Source organism: Acomys russatus, chromosome X, assembly GCF_903995435.1.
Source record: "Acomys russatus chromosome X, mAcoRus1.1, whole genome shotgun sequence".
Lineage (NCBI taxonomy): Eukaryota > Metazoa > Chordata > Mammalia > Rodentia > Muridae > Acomys > Acomys russatus.
In genome coordinates this window covers 62913069-62938365 of record NC_067169.1, presented here as the reverse complement: position 1 = coordinate 62938365, position 25297 = coordinate 62913069, and the positions used below count along the sequence as shown (strand labels likewise).

The following is a 25297-nucleotide window of genomic DNA, read 5'->3' as shown; positions in this document are numbered from 1 at the left end:
TTTGATTCTGTAATTTTTAATGAACTTGATAAAAATATGTTCAGGGAACACCAACATTATATTCTCTAAGCATGAAAGAATGGGGAAATAGTAGGATCCACAGGGTCCTGGAAACCTACAAGAAGAACTTTATGACAGGCAGATCTGGGTCCTGAGGTCCTCCTCAAACTAAGGCACCAGCCAAGGAGAATAAAGGCATTAAACTTCGAGCCCCTACCAAGACCTAGCTGACGATCATGATATTCTCAACCGTTGAGTGGAGAGTGAGATCTGACTCTCACATGAACTCTGGTGCCCCTTTTCTGACCACGTCCCCTGGATGGGGAGGCCTGGCGGCACTCAGAGGAAGGATAGCAAGTTACCAAGAAGAGACTCCATATTCTCAATCACAGACATAGGGGAGGGGAGAAGGGGGGAAGTGGGAGGGAGGGAGGAATGGGAGGAAACAGGAGAAGGGCTAACAATCGAGATGTAATATGAATAAATTAATTTAATAAGTGAAAAAAATAATAAAATAATAAAAACTTATTAAGTCAACATGGGATGAAAATCTACTTTCACTCTTAATGGTCACACTTGACTATATGCTATACGTACTCTGGTGCCTCACATTTGACCATGTCCCCTGGAGGGGGAGACCTGGTGGCACTCAGAGGAAGGACATCAGGTTACCAAGAAGAGATTTGATACCCTATGAGAATATACAGGGGGAGGTAATCCCCCTCAGGAACAGTCATAGGGGAGGGGAATAAGGGGAAAATGGGGGGGAGGGAGGAATGGGATAACAATTGAGATGTAATATGAGTGAATTATTAAATAAATAAAATTTTAAAAGCCCTAAACATTATTGAATAAGCTAAACAGCCTCAAACATCATTGAATACACTAAAACAGATGTTTTTCACAATTAATGAAATTAATTTATTTAGGCTATTAAGATGCAGCATTGTCAAACATTATCAGAAGGTCCATGAAATCTGATGCTTCTGGATTTAATAAAATGATTTTCAAAGCTACAGAAACATCTGCTTCCAAACTTTCCTAAGCTGCCCAGCAGCGTGGTTGCCTTGACATAGATGCAGCCTTAAAAGCAGGAAAGCACCAATTTATTAACTCTTCAGTAAACAACATATTCATGGCTTTCTTTGTATTACAAAGTTAGGAAAATGGTCTTTAAGATATGCATTTTTTAGTATATTCAGGTTTTGTTTATACAATAAATGTTATTATAAATGCAGTCTATAGAAAACTGAAAAACTACAATAGCAGTGCATGGGATATTTTCCACTTGTTAAATGTGTTTCCTTTAAGGAATTGTGCAGTCTGACACAACCTTATGCTGAAAACTTTCACCTATTTTATTATTGCTGGATAGTCTAAATATTGTGAAAGATATAATAATTATGAAAATCATGCAGGTTGAAAATTACACCTCACATTCTTAATTCTAGATTTAGAAAATTCCTAAAATTACCATTGAAATTTGAAGACTAATAAAAGCATATAGAGGACCTTTAAAATATCTATACATTGTGTTTATTGTACCTTGTGCCCTTTACAAACACTGAAGCAATGAAGTCTATAAGTCACATGTACAGTATGGTTGTGAACAGTTTCTTACATATTTATCCACTTTTAGAATGAGAATATATATGGAATTGGATTGTTAGGGGTTATCAAAATCATAGGATATATCATACATGCTTTTCTCCAATAAAGATCACGGTAGAGTGCTTCTTATGTCAGAGTAAGAAAAGTTACCTTATTTTACATGAATGAAATCTATCACCATAGAAATTTCCCTCCTCTACCTCCATGGATCACACAATAAGCACCTATAGGAAGGAAATTGATGTTTATAGTACCTTGCATAGCAGCACTGTCATGAAGTGTACCACTGTTTTCTATTTCAATATCTGGAATTCCAGTATCTGAAAGAATTGACATTCAGTATTAAGGTCCAATCCCATGTTTCCTGATCTCATTTAAATAAAAATTGCCAATATCTTGGCACTATACATTACACAAGATTCTGAGCAGTATTTTTCTGCTCTCTAAACATCTCTTGCTCTTTAAATTATTTTTTAATCTTCATATTAATATTTTATAAATTATATTAATTATATATAATTAAATTACTGACCCTTTCACAATCGTTCCTCCAAGCCCTCTCATATGTCCTCTCTTTTAATCCTTCAAATTCACAGTCTCTTTTTCATTAATTGTTCTTATATTACATGTGAATGTTATGTGTATATGAGTATACATGCTATATACATTATATACATACAAACATACATACACGCTCACACACACACACACACACACACACACACACAAACACTCCAAAACACATGAATAGTTTTTGTTTTGTTTAGTTTTCCCCTGCATTTCCTTTATTTTCTCATGGCATTTCTATGTTAATAATAGGAATGAAGTTTATATACTAAAGCTGAATTGAACAGTTAAGAATATATTTGCAGGTACATGGTAAATATTTTTTCATCATTTGATAATCTAAAGATTGTTCTGGAAAAATATCTGTTTATATAAAAACAGAAAACAAAACTTCTAAATTTCTTCAGTTAACATGTTCTGATGACAAAACAAAAATTTGATGGATAAAATTGACTAAACTGAAGTGACCCATCATCATAGTGTATTTTCTGAATGATAGTGATTTATGCTAAGTGCAAGTAAAATCAATATTGACATAGTGAATTGTAGTTTTATATGCGTGAAGGAGCAAATGTGTTATGATTGTGCTCAGATAATTTACACAAGCTAGTGATTATGCTGTAAAAAGTTTGTGGGGGCTTTATTTGAAAATTCACATCACATTGTGTCTGAATCAATTAAAGCAATCTTAGGTAATTACAAGCTTAAAATAAAACTAGAAAAAAAATTGTTTTACCACACTTTGATTCATATACCCGTCTACATAGAATCTTCAAGAATTTATTTAGTATGAAGATTCTCCCTGAGGACCTCAACTTTAATGCATTCTGCATTAAATAATCTATCTACGTTATTTTTTCTGTCTCCCAGAGAAAGGGCTATTTGATTTGATTCATGACTTAAAACACTTGACCTAAAATTATATTTCTTGACAAGTCTTCTCTGCTTATCTCTTTCTGTTAGTTCAAGTTTTCACTTTTTTTTACCTTAAAAGTGAAACTCCTAATTAAACATTACCTTTCAACATCCTCAGACCACTGTCACTAGTTGTAGCTTGTTTCAGTGCCTGCTCCACTTGCTCTCTGCGTTTTGATTCAAATTCCAAGGCTTCCTGAAGTTTCCTCTTAGCTTTTTTCTCTTTTTTCAGACGCTTTTGCATTGTACCTAAACATGGAGAAGTAGTTTGCAAATGTATGCTTAATGCTTCAGTATTGTTGAGTTTAATGAGTTATAGGGCAGATATACAAGTATAAAACCAGAAAGCCAAAATGTATCAGCTCACACATGTTTAGCTTCTTTTTGTCCCAGTTCTAATCCATTTGGTGTTTTGTTGACTGTAGTTAGATAACATCATCAACTTTTTTTTTTGTATTCCCATTTCTAAAATGTATGTTCTCTAATACATATGCATTCACACAGGGGTTAGCAGTTTTCTGGAAAAAGTATTGTCTACATACCACATACATTTAATTACTTAAATATTTTATTACTTTCTTAAGAAATATTATTTATTAAGTTAATGCCAGCCACATTTTAAAATTCAAAATTAAATGTGTAAATACTTATGAGACATTGTTTTATTCTTTAAAATTGAAAGTACAAATGTCCATTTCTCTGAAATATTACCTACTGAAGATAAAACAATTATTAATTTAAATAATTCTTTTTTCTCCATTTCCCTCCTTCCTTACACACACACACACACACACACACACACACACACACACACACACACACACATCTTAATAGGAATAATTTCAGCAATGATTATATAAGCATTCTATAAAGCTGTAATCACAGTTTGAGCCTTTGGTAAGCAGAAGGGCCAAAGAAGAGTTGAATAAAAATTCCAGCTCAATCCTCAGGGTTTCTGTCTCAAAGAGAAACTTTCAAGTCCGTAATGTAAAAATCATTTTAAACTCTGAAAACTTAATATGATAGAGCCTCAAAAAAGATCATTGGTTTCCAAGAATGTACCACATCATAACAAGATTCTAAGCAAACTTACTATCTTCCTAGGTAATTTTTAAAATTCATTATAAAGGTAAAGAGTTAGATGACAATTAAAAATGCTAAAACAATTATATGTATACAATATTTTCAACTGAACTAAATATTATAATAATCTGAGTTTCAGTTTTACTCATTTTACATATTAATGTGTGTGTTTTCAATAGTTTCAAAAGTCACTTGCCCAAATAAATTGTCGTATACCTGAAATGAAAATTCAGTAATCTGACATAAAAATCAGAATTGTTGAGAAAAAGACAAAAATATAATATGTTGGTTTATTTATGAAAGATAGTTAACTATTGTTAAGCATGAAATTATTTTGTTGCTGTAATTGTATTCACATCATTACCAAAATATATAATTAACAAATTATTTCAATTAAAAATAATGCTTATATTATAATTTTTGAGAATGGTCAATACATTTATGGAACTGTTTAGACCAGTGCCTGCATAAATGTGTTCAATAGACTCTGGCTACTTATTGCTTTAAAAATACTAGGACACAATATCTCATAGTTATATGTCTTAAATTTAGTAGCTACAAAGGTATTTAGGGAGCCTAAGCATACATTTAACAAAATTTCCTGGTGCCATCATCCTACAATTTTAAATATATATGCTGCAAAATATGTTAATGGATATTATGGCATGCAAGAATGTATGTGTGATTTAACTTAAGTAACATAATCTAATTAGCAACAAATCTATGCAGATTTAAAAAATAGAGAGCTTTATTCTCCCTAAAGCTTGCTAGTTAATGACTACAAACTTAGCACTTAAAAGTTTGAGACAGGATTACCAATTCTAAACTGGACCACATAGCAAAAGGAAAATAAAAGAAAATGTATGCTATGCATATTCTTTGTACATATACTTTTATATGACCTTATATACACTTTCTTATATACAGAGATACATTAAAATACATAAAAATTTATGTTTATTATACTATATGTTAGATATTTCACATTAAGTCCTTAGATTTATGTTACTTTAAATATATTTGCATAACCTGTTTATCCTTCATTTACCATTATAGGAACTTAATATATACTTAAAAGTTGAGCAAACCAGATATAAAATAATCATGAAAACAAAGGAAATTTAAATTATTTAATGGGAGGTACTTTTGTGATTTATAAAAATGACGTAAAGAATTTCTAAATATTAGTGAAGATATTATAGTACTTTTCTATAATTCTACTAATTATTACACATAAAGTTTATAATAATTCTTGGCATATAGACAGTTAACAAGCACTGGCTTTTGAGTAGTACAACTGTTGATAACAAATGTGATAATAATTAGTAGTAGTAATAACAGTAGCAGTGATATTATTACATAAAGTGCTAAATATATTAAATATAAGTCACAGGAGATGTCATAAAAGATGCAGTATGATCCTACTTTGTTAAAGCACAATAGATATCTATAATAAATGTAGACACAAAGTGTCTGTTAAATGTTAATTAGCAGACATTAGGATGTGCAGATCTCTACGAGTTCGAAGGAAATTTTTCTATACGACTCATGATTTTCAAGAGTTAGTTTAAAAGTCTTATTATATATAACATATATCATTTTTATATTTAGTAGGAAATATTTCCTACTAAAGAAATGTGAGTCACCATGGCTGACTTATCATATTTATTTCATATGCTAAATATCAAAACCATACTACTCTCCACATCTTTATACATATAATTTAGTTTTTCTAACACTTAATGAATTTTTAAAGAGAAAATAATTCTTTTGAGTGCAGCCATTAGAATTCTATTTTAAATTCAACAAATGATTCTTAAAACTGTATTTATGGAAAGCTTCCAAGACAGATTTAATGTTACTGTTTAATACTTAGGATTAGTATAAGTTAGTGAATTTTACTGGACTGGAAGCATACTTCAGTTTTTAGTGACATGCCCAGATTATGGATTTTTTCGTTACCATTTGTACCACTGCTTTCACCCTTTAACTCGACTACTTACTTTAGGCTTTATGATCTTTCCATAAAAAATTTAATGAGGGAATGGAAATAAACTGAAATTAGCACTATACAGTTTGCTGCTCTTTAGTGTTTTATGGTAAATATGAATATGTGGGAATTATTTATAAAAGTGAATGTGAAAGTTTTGTGTGGTATTTAAGAGAACCAGCCCAGATTATGTACTATACTGTGCAAAATTGAATTTATGCTGTTAAAATTACTTCTACTTTGAATAATTCATAGTTTCTCTAATTTCTCATCTTTGTCTCCATATAGTTATCTTATGATAATTGAATTCTTACTAATACTGTTTGCATGAGAATAAACAATCCATTTGGAATATTTTCCTTCCTCCCAGTCTCACATCAGTCCTAATTAGACAGATTTGCTGTGAAATCATATCACCTACTAATATCAGAAGCTACATCATTAAAATCTCAGCAGCATGACTGGCTAAACATGAGCTGAATGAGGACAATACCAGTGAATAACCCATGAGGGGTAAAATAAGTATGGAATTAAGGAAAGCTCTTATCTTGGAAGAGCACACACATTTGTTGTTCAGTACCTAAGAACTGAACAAACTATATTTAGAAATATATATGTATACACACAGACTTATGACAATTATGGAAGAGTCCTATATTAGAAGGAAAGTTGTGAGGGCTATATGGGAGGGTTTGGAGAAATGTAATTATACTCTCAAAAAAGAAGTAGAAAAAAATAGCACAACTTTAAAGTGAAGTATGCAATAAAAAATGAAGCCAGATTTTCTCCTGGCTTCCTTCTAATACTTTCCACTGTTTGCAAGGTAAAACTTACCATTTACACAGTTAAAACTTCTCTTTATAATTTCACTTCTACTGACATTTTTGTATAATCTTTCACTATGCAATTTATTAAACTCAAAGTCACTCAAAACTCAAACTGCATACACTCACCTTTGTATGAATTGGGGATTTTTTGCTTTTGCTTTTTGTTGTTTTGTTTTGTTTTGATTCATGTCTATACTAATACACAATGCTTAAGCTGAATGCTTGCATGCTCTCCTTATTTTGGACTCCTGATTCATTAAGGTTCAGATTCAGGCATCAGCTTCAGAAGGTATTCTTTTTTTAAGTGCAGTGAATTGTATTGATAGTATTCAAGAAAGTAGGGCTCTCTGAGCTCCTCCTGTGGTTCTGGGGGTCTAGGTTGGAAACTGTGAGGGGAGATGCTCATTGTCAGGGGCTGAGTTGAAAGAGGGACTCCTCAGCAACCTAGGGCCTCTCTCTTGCTCTTTTATCCTTGCTGAGGTGGGTGGTCCAGGGCCTCTTACTAATTGGAGGCATGTAGGCCGTGAGGTGCACCACCCTGTTTCTGTAGCCATATTCATTGTCATAGCAGGAAATAAGCTTTACAACATTGTCATTGAGAGTAATGCCAGTTCCAGCATCAAAGGTGGAAGAGTGGGAGTCTCTGTTAAAGTTGGAAAACCCAACCTGGTCCTCAGTGTAGCCCATGACGCTCTTTATTGTTTTATCATCATAGAACTTCAATAAGTGAAACAAACTACTCTCTTTCAAACCATACAGATTATGCAAGGTCACTCTTGCCACTTTGTTTTGGAATTTTCTCGTTGTCATACATTTAGACAATGTAAATCCCTCTAGGAGAGAGACTTTCATTTACTTTATAATTACAGAATATACTTCCATTCCTAGGAAAAAGTAAATGTTTTATATGTAAGACCAGGTGACATTATCTATACCTAGATACAGTTCATTATATTACAAGAGGACTGTTATTATCTTTTAAATCTGTAATTTGCCCAAAGTACAAATTTTGTTCATTATCTCTTAGGGAAAAACTCTCTTACTACTATGTGATTTAGTTACTACCTTTTGTTTTTCGCTTGTTATTAATTTTTAGCAGTTATAAGCTACACCTAGAAGTGTTCCTGGTAACAAGAAAACAATTTGCAACATACTATTCACAATTTAGTTGCACTTCTTCAACTTACTTCTATTTTGAAGCTCAGCTGCAAGTTGTTTCTCCAGGTTTTCTCTAATTTCTCTTTCTCTGTAGAGTTCTATTCGCAGTTCCTTCTTTTCTTGCTGAATCTGCTTCTCCTGGATGCGAGCATTATCCAAAGCCACTTTCAGTAGACCCTGTAAAAGTACAGCAAATAGCATGCAGTTCATCTTACCTGTTTTAAGTTCTCAAATAGGAAATAATTAGTGTAGGTGCTAATGTATTACATTTAGTTTGTTTATAGAAATATTGTTGACCTGAATGTTGGTCAACAGAGTCTCCACAGAGGACAGACTATCAGCAAAAATGAATGGTCCAGGGAATCCAGAGGGCAATGCCTGTCCAGGAGCCAACTGGATCTTGTCCAAGGATGACTTCATCATTGGAATTTGAGCTGGTACTTCTTCTGTCAAGATAAAATTAAGGTGAGAAGATTCAAAAATTAACAACTCAAATGTTTCACCAATGTTCTTCTTAAAACTAAATTATGGGTACTCAAGTTATGTCATATCCATAAACTTAAGAATGAGATTGCTACCAACAGATGTATAAGTTGTAATCTATTCTTTCAGATCTATCTGTGAATCTACATATTTACTCATTATCATTATTTCTAATGCCATCATTGATGTATAAAAACACATAAATACAAAAATACATAAAATACAATTAATATATTTTAAATATAATTTTAATTTTAAAAATTTTATACAATGTTTTAACAATGACAACAAATGCATTTTAGAATATACAAATTTCTTCTCATATTCATCATAAATATTTGCCAATACTCACACATCTCAAATCATTTTTATAGTGCAGCTTTTTAATTTATTATTTATTATACTTGATTCACATTGCATCCAAATTGTTATCTCCTCACTCTTATCTTCCAGTTACCACCCTCCCTCCCTCTTCTGCCTATTCTCCTTCCCTAGACCTACATGAGTGGTCATTTTTTTTCATTTTTGTTTTTGTGTAAGATTTCTTTGAGTGAATATACAGTTTTTTATTTTAATGTTATCTACTTGCTTGAAATTTGAGTATTTTCAGTGTTGATAACAATTTTGTAGATTATTTACTATGAGAAAAATGCAAATCTTACCTAATCTCACCTTTTAATTTTAAATTATTTTCTTCCATGTCTTCGACACTTAAATGAGATTCTCTCTTAGTTTCATTTACTGAGACATCAACATAATTTTTATTAAGTAATTTCATAATTATTTACAATGGAAATATCTAGCAATGGTGGAAGTTTCTTTTTACATGGGAGCCTAAAAATTTCGACATACACACATTGGTTGGTATACATATGTATATATATCAGGTAACAATCTGTTAAGTGACTTGCATGAACTTTTCTGTAAGTTGCTCTCTATCTTGGAACAGAAACATTTTGTATGATTTCAAGTAAATGTTTCTAGGGAAATAATCTTTGGATGCAAATAGACTTAATTTATAATAGTTCAGGATTCATGCATAGAAGATGAAGCCTAACACTTAAGTTAATCTATACGTTGTAGTTTCTGAATTTCAGTAATGATATCATGAAACTATAAAAAATGTTTCTCTGTGATTGTAAAAAATTGTGTGCTAGTAAATATAATTGAAAAAGATTCACTAAAAATTAAAACAAAGTAAGTCTGAATTGAATTTATTCCTAACCTGTTTCATATGGTTTAGAAATAAATGCACTACAAGAAACAATCTATCTTTCAGCCTGTTTTCTATAGATACAAACTTGTCATACAGATTTTACTTTTTAATAGATAACGTGTGTATCAATGTATATATATATATATATATATATATGTCTATATATGTAATAAATGTGAGTGTGTGAATGCATATGAGTGTGTCTATGCATTTGAGTGTGTGTGTGTGTGATAGCTTTCAATTGCATTGACAGTCATCCTGACAGTTGCTGTGGGATTTCTTGTGTGGGAAATTATGACATATAACAGTAGGAATTTCATGAGTGATTACTTAAGGAGACAGCATTCTCTCTAAACAAAATGCTCTTAATATTACATTATCTTATGTTTGTCATCTTTCTAAGACCAAAAAAGTTTATAATGTTAAGTTGTGATATTTAATAATAAAATTTTCTATGTTCAATGAGTTGTGTGAATGTTGTCCTTGGCAATGTAAACTGTCAGTCTTTAGAGAGCCCAGCTCTGTCTTAGCATCACTCTGGGTTGTTGGAGATCTCCACAGGACACCCTTGACCAACAAATCAACAGAACACAACCCAGTCCCACCACTGGAAGTCTTTTCTGGCTACAAAAGATGGCCAGTTCAGACTCTGTAAAGGATACAGAGTCTGTAAAGGATTACTAGAACTCCTCACTAGGATCACCCATATAGATTCCAGGAAGCTTTCACTGCACTAGGTTTCCATACAGGCTCCCAAATGCCCACCCCCATTCCATCTATATCTCTTTGCACTCTCTTGCTCCATCTCTCCTATCCCCACATCTGATCCCTCCAGATCCTGTCCCCGTTCACCATCAGTTCACCCACAAAATTGACACAGATTTGCAGCTGGTGCCTGCATGGAGATTTCACCTCTTCGTTCTAATCTGTTTGGTACAGGAAGGTACTCTTCAGTACCATTTAAAAAAACCTGAACACCAACCTTGATACAAAAACCTTGACCTGTAGTCTGTCCTGTCTGCAAGATGTGGGTGGGAGGGTAAGGGGCAATGGTATCTCAGAACTTGTGAGGGTGGCCAAACAATGTCAGGTTTAACTTGAGACTCATGCCATGAGTCAGAGCCCTTGCCCTACACTGCCTATCTAGATGGCCAGGAACCTGAGACAGTATAGCCCAGAGACCTAGGAAAGAACTAAACAGGACTGGTAAAAAAATAAATGATTCCTAATGATATTCTGTTACATTTATAAATTGGTACCTTGTCCAGGCATCATCAGTGAAGCTTCCTCTCATAGGATATAGGATCAGGTGCAGAGACCCACAACTAAACATTGGGTGGAGAGAGAGCCCAAGTTGGAGGTCTCCATCAGTCCCTCCACTCTGAGATAAGGGGACTCCATAGAAAAGGAAGATGGAAGATGTCAAGAGAACATGGTCCACTGAATTGAAATTTTAGTGCTTATATGGGTTCACAGAAATGGAAATGGTAAGCAAGGGGCCTGAGTGGGTCTGCATTAGGTCCTCTGCACATATGTTATGGCTGGTAACTTGGTGTTTTTTTGGGACTCCTAACAGTGGGAGCAGATGTGGCTCTGCCTGTTTTGCTTGCTCTTGGGACTTTTCTTCTCCTATTGGTTTGTCTTGTCCAGTCTCAATGTGAGAGCTTTTACCTTCCTTTAGTGTATCTTATTTTGTTTGATTGGAGTGTCCTCTCTTAGAAGCCTACTCTTTTCTGATGATGAATTGGAGTAGGACTGGATCTGTGGGAGAGGGGAAATAGGGAAGCGCTGGGATGAGTGGAGGAAGGGGAAACTGTGGTCAGTATGTATCACATCATATATATATATATATATATATATATATATATATATATATATATATATATATGTTTCTCTATGTATGTATATATATATGTTAACTGAAATGAAATATATTAAAAGTTAAAAAAAGTTCCTCAAAATAAATTAATGAGAATAAATAAATAGTAAAGTTTTCAATTATTTGAATTCTAATATAATAATCCATTTTGAAGAGTTCAATAAAAACCCAAACTATCCTATTAATAGTATTTTGACAGAAAGTTATAACAATTATAGTCTCACAGATTATCCTTTAAAATCTTTAAAAGGATCATTTTGACCATAGTTACATGTTTTCCTTTTTGCTTGTATTTCCATAGCATTTAATGAATTCATTATGAATCATTAAAATTAACCCCAATCTCTTTCCGAGTTTGGCTATGTAGCTCTGGATGATCTCTGATACTCCATATTCTTGCCTTGGCATTGTGTGTGTTGAGTTGAGACTGTAGGCATGCAGTAACAGTCACAATTAACTCAATTTTCTTATTAAATCTCAATCCCGCCCTTCTCTCTGCCTTCCTCACTTCTTTCCTTCTCTCCCTTCTCCGCACTCCTAGTCTCTCTCATCTTCTAATGTAGATACAAAACTTGTAAACAATCATTAAGGTAGAAGCCACCAAATTATTATGAGTTATATAAGTTTCATTCAAAATTTCCCTTTTGAAATAATGTCATAAAAATAGTCCCTAAAACCTAAAACCTGTTTCAGTGAACATTAGATATATACAGAATTTATATAATAAACTTATTTATCATATAAAATTATTTACATAATCTTCACAACTAGGTAAGAATTGCTTTTTTGTTTGTTTGTATCTATATATTTGTCCTTTCCAATATTTACTGCACTTAGAGAAGTGCTACATCTACATTGATGATTATGAATCAATGTACAAACTTATTTATGCCAGAAAATTTATTCTTTCAGAATCAATTGCTACAAACAGAACACTGACTTCTGGCTGATTCAGAGATAACATAATATTTCATGAATAAATACTTTGTTAGTGACAGTTTACAATTAATATATTTCCTGTCATATATCACTCAATGGAAACAGATAACTTCAGGAGGGAGCACCTGAGAGGCATTATTTCTTAAAAGGAAAGCAATATATTCACCATGCATAGAACAAAATTTTAAGTATGGTAAGATCATAGAAGTCTTCTATTTGAAGATGAAAGAAATAACATTAAATTGGCTGAAAGGAAAATTGTTATTGATTATGAAGACAGGTTGCATGGTCTATGGTTTGTAATGTTACTGTACAGTAGATTGAAGTTTCAAAATAGTATTACTCTTCTTTAAAGAGATAGATACAGTTGAATTAGATACTGCTTCCTGCAGTGAAGATCAAATGCAAAAAGAATCATATTTCATCAGACCTAGTCAGCTCCAGGAAAATAAATAGAAATATAAGAGGTATGCAGGCAATGATTCATTTTGATAATCTGGCCCAAGAGAGACACATAGAGACAGCACACAGAACTAAGCTTCTACCAAAAGACAAATAGGACACAGAGGGTGGGAACTGGGATGACAGTGTAGCAGAGGTCACATCGATTTTCAGCAGCAGTTTTCACACAGATGAGATAACCCTGGACTCTATTTGGGACATTGTTCATATCCTACCTGTCCCACAAGCAATAAATTTTCTGGTCCTAGAAAAAGGGCAGTAAAGAAGAAGGATTCTACTTATGACTTCTTATGATTAAGTTTCTGGGCTAACCAAACATGCTTTTCAGATCAAGGTCACATTGCATGTTAAGGTCTGTAATAGACCAAATCTAGTAGAAGTTCAGGGTGTTTTAGTGTACATGAATGGGAACTGTCAAACTAGTCTTTGGGATTTTTTTTTTCTGAATCCAATCACGTGCTACAAAAATGATTAAGAAATGCATCACATGCTGATTTCAGTCATGCAATAGACCTGGTATCTTTATTTTGCTCAGAGTTTGAATAAATACACTATTGTGTAGAAATTTTCTAGGTAAGCTTGAGTAAACCTAATTGGAAATGAAATTAAAACATGTAAGTGCTAGAAACATAGATGAGGCACTTAAGATCATCTAAGTCCTAGAAAGGATTTAGATTGAGTATTCATTTTTAAAAGGATTGAATGCAAAATGTATGGATAAAAAAGACAAAATTCTTTATAAGCACATATAACCAAGTGGTATAAACTGAAAGTATAAAGACAGGACAACAGTTTCTAGTCAAGGACATGGGCAAACTCCATTTATTGAAGCAAAGTGGAGACTGCTTTTATTGAGCCTGTTTTTTAAACCAGCAATACTTTGTAATAGCACTTGGGAATCAACTTAGAGAACAAGCTCTTTATTTTAATTTCTTCTTTAGAACCAAGATGAATAGATGTAAAAGTTGACAAGAAAGTGATATGTAGAATAAAAAGGATATATGAGGCGAATGCTCCAAATGGAAAAGTCCCTTTGAAAATTAAATTCAAGGCTGCTACTGCTGTTTTATATGACTGCAATGTTTATTCTATGTCTTTCATGGAGTTAAGTCTTTCCTCTGGGATTTGAAAATTATGACACAGGAATAGAAGCTGAACACAGCTGATTCACTGAGCACTAGAAAAATGCAGATACCTACTAGGTCTTCAGTTTTATTTTTTAACAAAAAAATTATACTCCAATATTTTATCTAAGAGCATTTCTGTAAATACAACTGGCCCGAGGGACTCTTCTTTGTTGATATCATTAATGTTACAATCAGCACAAGCAAGACACCTGCTTCCCTTTTCCAAACTGAAGAATAATAACAACAAAATGACCAACTGCTGTGTAATGATGAGGCCTGCATGAATATAAAGAGACGTTCATATTCTCGGTTGAACAATGACTCAAGTGTTGTCTTTATCAAATATAGAAAAGAAAAAACTATCTTGAAGTTGTTACATTTCTTTACGTAGAGTAAATAAAATACTACAGACAAATGGAAAGAGAATGCTGGAGGCAAAAGAATGAAAGGCCAGCATGCAACAGAGGTGTAATACTGTGTACACCAAGTACGATTCCAGTATGTTTTGGATTCTTAGATTAGAAAATTGGCTTTGCAAACAAGGAATTAGCATAAAATCCTCTTGCAGATAAAGCATAAAGCCAAGAACAGAACCTGTGCCTAATGTAAGTCGCAGAAAAAAGAAAATAATTTTGATATTCAATTCTTGTCATTAAGGAGCTGACATACTGTTTTGGAACAAAATGTTGCAGAGTGAACAACTGTACATGAATCAGGCAGCATTTATTAAAAACTGCCATGGGGAGTGTTTAAGAGAGTGAGAGGGAGATTGGTAGCATGGAGCAAGCATAGGAAATACCTACACTTGTACACTTTTTCTAACTGAAATGTGTTCACACTGCTTCTCCTTAAAACTATGTTCCATAGGCGATTGGGTGTGAGGAAAGAAAACATTCCTTGTGTATATAATTGTTATAAAACAATGAGCTAAATGATGAAAAACATTTTTTTTCTTATCATGAGGGTTATGAGATCACACTGCAAAGTTCCTTATAAAATAAGATTTTCATATAATTTTAAAATATATATGTCAATAAATGTTCCATGGGGCACATGTTTTAAAACCATGATTAACATTTTGTGCAAAATTCAAATTTCAGAAGACAGGTTGTTTTCCTTCTTCACTTGTTAAATAATTTAGAAAAAAAACATCAGAGCCGTTATAAAATTAAGCATTCTAATTTGACTGATAAAATTGTACAGATGTTGAAATATTGTAATGTATTCTATGAATATGTACATTAATTATGTGTCAGTTAAAATAAAAAACTAACTCTAAATATTAACGTATTACATGTTGAGATAGGAAAATACATACCAAAGAGACAAGTATGAGGGAACTAGCATGTTCTAGTGTTGCAAGCTAATGAACATACACAGTTCAGTGGTTCTTAATCAGGGCTATTTTGAATACCAGAGGACATGTGGCAGCAACTGCTAACACATTTGTTCAGAGACAAGAAAGTGGAGTATAGGAGCCTACTTCTGTCTTCTAGTGGTAGAGGACAAGAATACTGTAACGTCGCCCATAAAGCACAGTTTATAACCCTTTCCCTTATGTTTTTGCTTGTGAGCCTAGCCTTTAATGGCTGAGCCATCTCTCCATACCTTTCCCCTCCACACATACCACCCCAATCAAGGTGTGATTAAAGGGAGGAATGAATAGAATTCAGTGCGATAAAAATGTTATAATAGGCCAGGCGTGTTGGCATATGCCTTTAATCCCAGCACTCAGGAGGCAAAGGCAGGCAGATCTCTCTAAGTTTGAGGCCAGCCTGGTCTGCTAAGTGAGTCCAGGACAGCCAAGACAACACAGAGAAACCTTGTTTCAAAAACAAAACAAAACAAAACAAAATGTTATAATAGAATTCATTTCTTTGTATGCAAATAAAAAAACTAATAAGAATTATGTGGTCAAATATCAATACCATCTATCAGACTATAAAAGAAGAGCTAATACCAAATCTCTTCAAACAATTCCTTAAAATAGAAACAGAAGAAACATTACCAAACTCATTCTATGAGGCCAGTCACTTTGCTACCTAAACCACACAAAGACCCAAAAAGAGAATTTCAGACCAATTTCTCTCATGAACATTAATGTAAAAACACTCAATAAAATACTTGCAAACTGAATCCAAGAACACATAAAATTATCATTCATTATGGCCAAGTAGGCTTCTTCCCACACTTTGATCCACAAATCATATCATCAGTCAAGCAAAAAACTTGTATATACAACAGTGAGTAGTACTTACATAGATGAAAAGCAAGATAAAAAAGAGATACAAACTAGGAATAATTCTTTGTTTCCATTCTAATAAAACAGTGGTATTTAAACTGTATTATACCTATAGTAATGATATCTCCTTTGCTGGTTTGTGCATACACTTTGAAAATTGCATAACCTGTTCAGATAGAGTAGTATATTTTGCCAATATTGTTTGTATCCAAGTATAACCAAGGTGTGTAAATAATGTACCTAGAGAGCCATAAAACTGGTGTAAAACATGTTTCCTTATAACATTTTAGTAAAATGTTTTGCCATAAACATCTTAAGACCTTATAAAGGCAATAGTTTCCGACAGTAACAGTTCAAACAATTTTAAGAATGAAAATGGTTATATACCAACACTCGTTTAAAATTTTTCTTGCAATGTTATGAGCTAGACTCTTGAAAATTTCTATAAAATTTGAGTGAAATACAATCTATGTGTCATGACTATGATAATGAACTTTTTTTGAGACAGTGTTTCATGTAACTCAGGATGCCTTCAAACTCATTATGAAGCCAAGAATCACTTTGAACTTGTGATCTTCTTTCTTCCACATCCTGAAAATTAGAAGTACAAGAAATGTACCACAGCACTCAGTTTATGTGGTGATAAAAATAGAACTCAGAGAATATTGCATACTAAGCAAGCGCTCCTTCAATTGAGTTAAGACCTCGGCCCCTAACAATGAATAATCATGAAGCCACTGAGCCATAAATATATATATCTGCTACCATATAAAATATAATTTAACTTCTTTAGCTTTGTATATTTGATGGATTAAAAAGATCTTAACTCTCTCCACATACAAACAATACATTTACACAAGAATGGATTGTATTTTATAGAATTTTATCATATTAATTTAGTGCTTTTCATGCAGAAAACATATATATGCATATATATATGAAGTATTATGATGGTGTGTTATATAAATTGTACAGGTGCATAAGAATGTATGCTTTCAGCTTTCTTACCATTTAAGAAAAATGTAAAATAGTCATTAACATATACTGCTCTAATTGGTAATCAATTTTCTTTTCTAGACATTGTCCACTTTCTAATTATCTTTCTATATATCTTACAACAATTAATGTGAAACTTCTACCAACGGCTTATGAAAAGACTGTTCAGCCTTTAAAAAGTTAGATTACATGTCTGTCAAAATATTTAAGCTTCTTAACCATCTCATAAGCAATCATTCTAAATATATTCCCACTTAGGAAGGAATCGAAAATGTAGTACACTTTTTGTTTTCATTTGGACAAAAAAGTTGCTATGTAAAGTCTAATATGTTATTTTGAACACTGGTAGTAAATAAAGTTGCCTGATCTCAATGTCATCTTCTTTAAACAAGTCAAAATATCCCAAAGGGCCTTTAGTTTTACACATTTTAGGTTCTAGCTACTATAAAAATTTCAACTACAGTCAGTATGACTCACTGTCATAAACTTTCTCATTTCTGTAATTTATCTTCAAGCAGATATTTAAAATATAACCCTTAATGCTTCAGGATTTTACATTAATTCTTAATCCTTTTATATCATAAGTTATGTTTTAAGGTAAACATTTTGACTACTTCTTCATACAGTGGCATGCTATTCCTCCTTGAAATTCAATATAGAATACAATATATGCAGCATTTTGTATTACCTAATAACACATATTTTACATGGTATTTCCATATTTATTAGTACTTATTTTTCCATATGTCAACTAGATATCTCTCACTAGACATTAAAGTGTATGAATCTGAAGACCACAGGCTTTAGTGTTTGATTTTGTTTCTGTAGGAACAACTATTATGGTATTAAGTATTTATAATTACATTTCTAGGTTACATAGAGTGAGAAGCATTACTAACATTTTAAAAGGCTAAACTTGCCTACAGTGCACATATAAAGACTTAGAAGGCCTAAATTTAAACTTAAGTAGATCTTAGACTGCAAAACCTTGGGAGATACCCATAATCTTTCATTTAAAGAAAGCCCTCAACAGGTTAACATTAACTCTATGTTTGAAATGCAACTGAATTGTGTAACACAGAGAACTCAAGGTACTGATTTTCCCTTCATCAAATACCAATTATCTAGATAGAAAAAAATGGATCTGTACATTTTTAAAATAAAATGTGTGTGTGTGTGTGTGTGTGTGTCAATTGAAAACATGTATTCAAGCATCCCTCTATTTAGATGTGAGCTATGTTATTGTTCTTTAAGAATCCATTTTCAATTTGCCCTTAGCAAGAACAGACTAGATAGAACAAACTGAATTATAAACTTATAAATTCTAACTTTTTGTATGTATTTTCTTATAAATAATACATGTAATATAATCTTAAGTAATCTACTTATAAGAAAATACAACTCAAATTGGGCCGGGTTTCCAAGCACTGGGTAAGTGAATGCTGGAGGATCATCAATTTGAAGCTAGCAGGGATGACATGAGTTTGAAGGCACCCAAGTGAAATCCCATTTCAATAAAACAAAATAAGGATGAATCACAGGAGTAATACACTCTGGGTTGTACGTACATTGGCAACTATACGTGAAATAAATGACAAAAAAACAAAAAACAAAAAACCCCACAAATCAGTTATCTTGCAAAGTTACACTTTCAGATTGAATTAACTGTAGAATTCAGTTTTAATGACAAGATGTGTGTGTGGTTCCATTGTTAAAGTCAAGTTCATATAAAAATCTAAAGTCACTTCATTTTCTACCAAAAATTAGAGTAAATATGGAATTTTGACATTGAAATAAATCAAAGAATTTATATAACACAGAGGTATTGGATAAGAACTAGCCAATTTAAGCATTTAGATCTTGCTTTTCATTACTCCTACCCTTCTATCTTTGTCATTTTTATTATTCAGAAAATATATTACTTTTACTTCTGCTACCATATAAAATATAATTTAACTTCTTTAGCTTTGTATATTAGATGGATTAAAAAGATCTTAACTCGGGGATTCCAAGATGGCGCCGACCATTAAGCCACGTATCTGATCTACTCCATGGAGACCAAAGACATAGGAGGAGCAACAGATTGCTGGTCTTTGAGAACTGTAGGTGAGTGGGGCCCCAAAGGCCACAGACCAAACAGGGGGCCTACCCCCCTGGGTCAGGCAACATCCCGGAGGTGCTAAACGCACTCCCCAAACTCTGAGACAGAATCCACAGGCAAACTGCAGCCTGGATATAAAGCACAGACTCGCTGTTTAGGGAGGGGTTTTTCCAGAGTCCCCAGCCAGAGCAATCTCAGCGAAGAGGGTGAATCTGCCCTAGGATTCCTCCTTCTGCACCACCCCAAACTGCAGAGGTCACCCGCCCAGGCAGACTGAAAACACAGGCTGCAGGACCCAACAGAGACAGTTATAGTGGGACTGCAGCTCGCTGGCCATCCCGCCTAGGCGGACTGAAAACACAGGCAGCGGGACCCAACAGAGCCAGTTATAGTGGAACTATAGCTCCCTGGCCATCCGAGGCCAAACTTAACACCAATCACAGCGGACTGAGCCTGCAAACAGCGGCAGTGAGAAATCACCTTGAGCTGCTTCCACAGACCCATCGGGAGACGTGGGTCTTGCCCAGAGCTATAGCTGAACTTATTTGCCCTGCGGGAAGACCTGGGTCGGCGGGCTTCCGCCAGAGCTCTGCAACCCTTTTGTCCCTACCCAGCCGCAAGGCACTGGTCCTTCCTCTGCTCCCTGCTCCCCGCTCCTGCATGTGAGCGCCCAGCTGGAGATCCTGGCCCAAGCAAGGCAGGCACTCTCTCATTATCAGGAGACGAGAAGTGGATGGGTCATGTTTGCAGTGTCTAATTGCTGACCCAGAGTGTGGGGGGGCCCACATACCCTGGCAGGAAGATTTGGGTCCGCGAGCGGCTGCCAGAGCTCTACAGAGCCAGTCTTACTAACTGCCCAGCCACAAGGCCCTGGCACTGCACTCCCTGCGCCCTGAACAAGAGAGACCAGCTGAGCTGGCCCTGCACTCCCTGTGAGCCCAGCAGGAGATCCTGGCCTGAGCAAGGCAGGCACTCTCACATTATCGGGAGACTAGGCATGGATGGGTCCTGTTTGCAGTGCCTAATTGCTGACCCAGAGTGTGAGGGGGACCCACATACCCCGGCAGAAAGATTTGGGTCCGCAAGCAGCCGCCAGAGCTCTGCAGAGCCAGTCTTACTAACTGCCTAGCCGCAAGGCCCTGGGACAGCACTCCCTGCTCCCTGAATGAGAGTGTCCAGTGGAGATCCTGGCCCAAGCAAGGCAAGCACTCTCACTTTATTGGGAGACGAAAAGAGGGTCTTGCTTGCAGTGCCTAATTGCTGACCAAGAGCGACCTTGGTCCCTCTAGGCATATAGTACGGGGAGAGGTTGGACACTGCACAGGGTATAGAGGCAGAGCTAAAAGACAGCTACACCCCCAGAAGATCTGATCTACCTGGGGTCTTGACTACAAATCCACAGGAAGGACAGGCAGCTGAGATCAACCTACTCAGCCAGAACGTTTGTGTGCGGACCTTATTCTAGGTCCCAAGACTGCTGATCTGAATTACAGCAGTAAAGCCCAAACAGATATCTACTTTGGCTGGCTCAGCCTGGAGCCCAGTGGGCAGACGAAAACCACCAGGAGTGAAACCGGATCACCTACCTGTTCAACAAAAAATACCCCCTGATCCCCACAGGCAAGAGCACCTGATCTATAATCAGTCATCAATTAACCACTCTCAACCAGCGAAGGTCACTACAAAATACCTTCCAACACCAGAGCCATCAAAATGACAAGAGGGCAGGGTAAGAATCCTATCAAAAACCAAAACAGTTTGGCATCTCCGGATTCCAACATTCCCAATGAAAACAACTTAGAGAACCTAACAGCAATGGATAGGCAAGAAAATGACCTCAAGTCCTTAGTAAAGAAGATGATAATGGAAGAAACAAATAAAATCTATAAACAAATGCAGGAGGAGGCAAACAAGAGGGCTGAAGAGTTAAAAGAGTCATATAAAGAGGCACTTGAAGAATTTCAGAAAAATATAAATAACCAGATGATGGAAATCATTAAAACAGTCCAAGACATGAAGACAAAAATGGAAGCTATGATGCAGGAACACACAGAAGAAAAATGTGATCAACAGGCTACAAAGAGGAAAGCAAGCATCTCAGAGGTGGCCTTATCTAACAGATTGCAAGAAATGGAAGAACGAATATCAGGACTTGAAGATACAATCGCAGAACTGGAAACAACCATTCAGGGAAATGCTAAATCTGAAAAGTTCCTGACACAGAGCATTCAACAATTAAAAGACCACATGAAAAGACGAAATCTGCGAATAATAGGGATACAGGAGAAACCAGACAGCCGACCCCACAGCCCAGAACACATTTTTAATCAAATAATGGAGGAGAATTTTCCCAATTTGAAGAAAGAGATGCGTATGAGCATACAAGAGGCCTACAGAACACCAAATAGAATAGACCTGAAAAGAAAATCTTCCCGCCGCATAATAATAACAACACAAAATATACAGAACAAGGAAAAAATATTGAAAGCGGCAAGAGAAAAATGCCGAGTAACATACGAAGGCAAAACTATCAGAATTACTCCTGATTTCTCAGCAGAGACCATGAAAGCCAGAAGGGCCTGGACAGAGGTGCTGCAAACCCTAAGAGAACACAGATACCAGGCAAGACTACTATATCCAGCAAAATTATCAATAACCATTGACGGAGAAGACAAGTTATTTCATGACAAAAACAAATTCAAACAGTACCTAGCCACAAATCCAGCTTTACAGAAGCTATTAGAAGGAAAACTCCACCACAACTGGTCAAACTACAACCAAAACTACATAGGAAATAGGTAAATATACCATTGCAAAATCACAACCTCAAAAAATCTCAACTGTTACAAATACCAAAAATGAAGGGACTTACCAATCACTGGTCATTAATATCTCTCAACGTCAATGGTCTCAACTCTCCAATAAAAAGACACAGACTAACGGAATGGATGCATAAACATGACCCAACATTCTTCTGCATTCAAGAAACACACCTCAACCACAAGGACAGACATTGCCTCAGAGTAAAAGGTTGGGGAAAAATATTCCAAGCAAATGGTCACAAGAAGCAAGCTGGGGTAGCCATTCTAACATCTAATAAAATAGACTTTCAACCAAAATTAATCAAACGAGATGAGGATGGTCACTTCGTACTCGTCAAAGGTAAAGTCAACCAAGAAGACATCACAATTTTGAGCATCTATGCTCCGAATACAAGGGCTCCCACATTTGTAAAAGAGTTAGTAACAAAGCTTGGCCCACTCATTGATACCCACACAATAATCGTGGGAGACTTCAACACCCCTCTTTCACTCAAGGATAGGTCTTTGAAACAAAAAATAAGCCGAGAAATAACCTCATTAACCAATGTCATGAATCAAATGGATCTAACAGATATCTACAGAACTTTCCACCCAAATGCAAAGGATTATACCTTTTTCTCAGCACCCCATGGAACGTTCTCTAAAATTGATCACATAGTTGGTCATGAAGCAAACCTCAATAGATACAAGAAGATTGAAATAATACCTTGTATCTTATCAAATCACCATGGTCTAAGGCTGGACTTCAACAACAACAGAAATAGCAAAAAGCATACTAACACCTGGAAACTAAACAACTTTCTACTTAATGACACATGGGTCACGGAAGAAATAAGGGAAGAAATAAAAGACTTCTTGAAATTCAATGAAAATGATGGAACAACATACTCAAATTTGTGGGACACATTGAAAGCAGTGCTAAGAGGAAAATTCATAGCACTAAGTGCCTTCAAAAAGAAAAAGGAATCATCCCACATAAACAACCTAACAACACATTTGGAGGCTCTAGAAAAAAAAGAAGCAGAAACACCCAAGAGGAGTAGACGCCTAGAAATAATCAAACTCAGGGCTGAAATCAATAAATTAGAAACAAAGAGAACAATCCAAAGAATCAACAAAACTAAGAGTTGGTTCTTTGAAAAAATTAACAAGATAGACAAACCGTTAGCCAATCTAACTAAAAGACAGAGAAACACTATCCAAATTAACAAAATCAGAAACGAAAAGGGAGACATAACAACAGACACTGAAGAAATACAAAGAATCGTAAGAACCTACTTTAAAGGCATTTATGCCACAAAATTCGAAAATTTAACGAAATGGACAAATTTCTCGACCGATTCCATTTGCCGAAATTGAACCAAGACCAGATAAACAAATTAAATAGCCCTATTTCACCTATAGAAATAGAAGCAACCATTGATATTCTCCCAACCAAAAAAAAGCCCAGGGCCAGATTGTTTCAGTGCAGAATTCTACCAGACCTTCAAAGAGGAGCTAATACCAATACTATTCAAGCTATTCCAAAAGATAGAAATGGACGGAATATTACCAAATTCCTTCTATGAGGCCACAGTCACATTGATACCTAAACCTCACAAAGATCCAACAAAAAAAGAGAATTTCAGACCAATTTCTCTTATGAACATAGATGCAAAAATACTAAATAGAATACTTGCAAAACGAATACAAGAACACATCAAAGATATCATTCATCATGACCAAGTAGGCTTCATTCGAGGCATGCAGGGATGGTTTAATATACGGAAATCCATCAATGTAATCCACCATATAAACAAACTGTAAATAAGAAAAACACATGATCATCTCTTTAGATGCAGAGAAAGCATTTGATAAAATCCAACACCCATTCATGTTTAAAGTTTTAGAGAGATCGGGGATACAAGGCACTTTCCTCAACATAATAAAGGCTATATACGGCAAGCCAATAGCCAGAATCAAATTAAATGGTGAGATACTCAAGGAAATTCCTCTAAAATCGGGAACCAGACAAGGCTGCCCCTTGTCCCCTTATCTCTTCAATATAGTTCTTGAAGTTCTAGCCACAGCAATAAGACAGCAAAAGGAGATCAAGGAGGTCCAAATGGGAAAGGAAGAAGTCAAATTATCCCTATTTGCAGATGATATGATAGTGTATATAAGTGACCTGCAAAATTCCACCAGAGAACTCCTACAGCTGATAAACACCTTCAGCAAATTGGCAGGATAGAAAATAAACTCAAAAAAGTCAGTAGCTTTTCTGTATACAAATGACAAACAGGCAGAGGAAGAAATTAGGAAAACTATTGCGTTCACGATAGCCACAAACAATATAAAATATCTAGGAGTAACTCTAACCAAGCAAGTGAAGGACTCATTCGAAAAAAACTTCAAACCTCTGAAGAAAGAGATTGAAGATGACATGAGAAGATGGAGGGATTTACCTTGTTCATGGATCGGGAGAATCAACATAGTAAAAATGGCCATCTTACCAAAAGCAATTTACAGATTCAATGCAATCCCTATCAAAATACCTACAAAATACTTTGAAGATATTGAAAGATCAATTCTAAAATTCATATGGAGAAATAAAACACCCAGAATAGCAAAAACAATCCTATACAACAAAAGATCCTCTGGAGGAATCTCCATACCTGATCTCAAGCTGTACTACAGAGCAACAGTAATTAAAACAGCATGGTACTGGCAAAGCAATAGACTGGTGGATCAATGGAATCGAATCGAAGACCCAGAGATGAATCCACACACATTTGCTCACTTGATTTTTGACAAAGAAGCCAAATCTATTCAATGGAAAAAGGATAGCATCTTCAACAAATGGTGCTGGTCTAACTGGATGTCTACATGTAGAAAAATGC

General features: G+C 34.9%; 1 protein-coding gene across 1 annotated transcript in view; it reads right to left on the bottom strand.

Moving 5' to 3' along the window:
* Positions 1-949: 949 nt before the first annotated feature.
* Positions 950-25297, bottom strand: part of Dach2 (dachshund family transcription factor 2) — a 520209-nt gene continuing 495861 nt past the window's right edge. Inside the window, exons 10-14 of the mRNA XM_051141822.1 lie at positions 8419-8597; positions 8181-8328; positions 3196-3342; positions 1866-1931; positions 950-1083 (exon numbers count right to left, since the gene is read on the bottom strand). Coding sequence (XP_050997779.1) covers positions 950-1083; positions 1866-1931; positions 3196-3342; positions 8181-8328; positions 8419-8597 — 674 coding nt within the window. The remainder of the gene's footprint in view (positions 1084-1865; positions 1932-3195; positions 3343-8180; positions 8329-8418; positions 8598-25297) is intronic.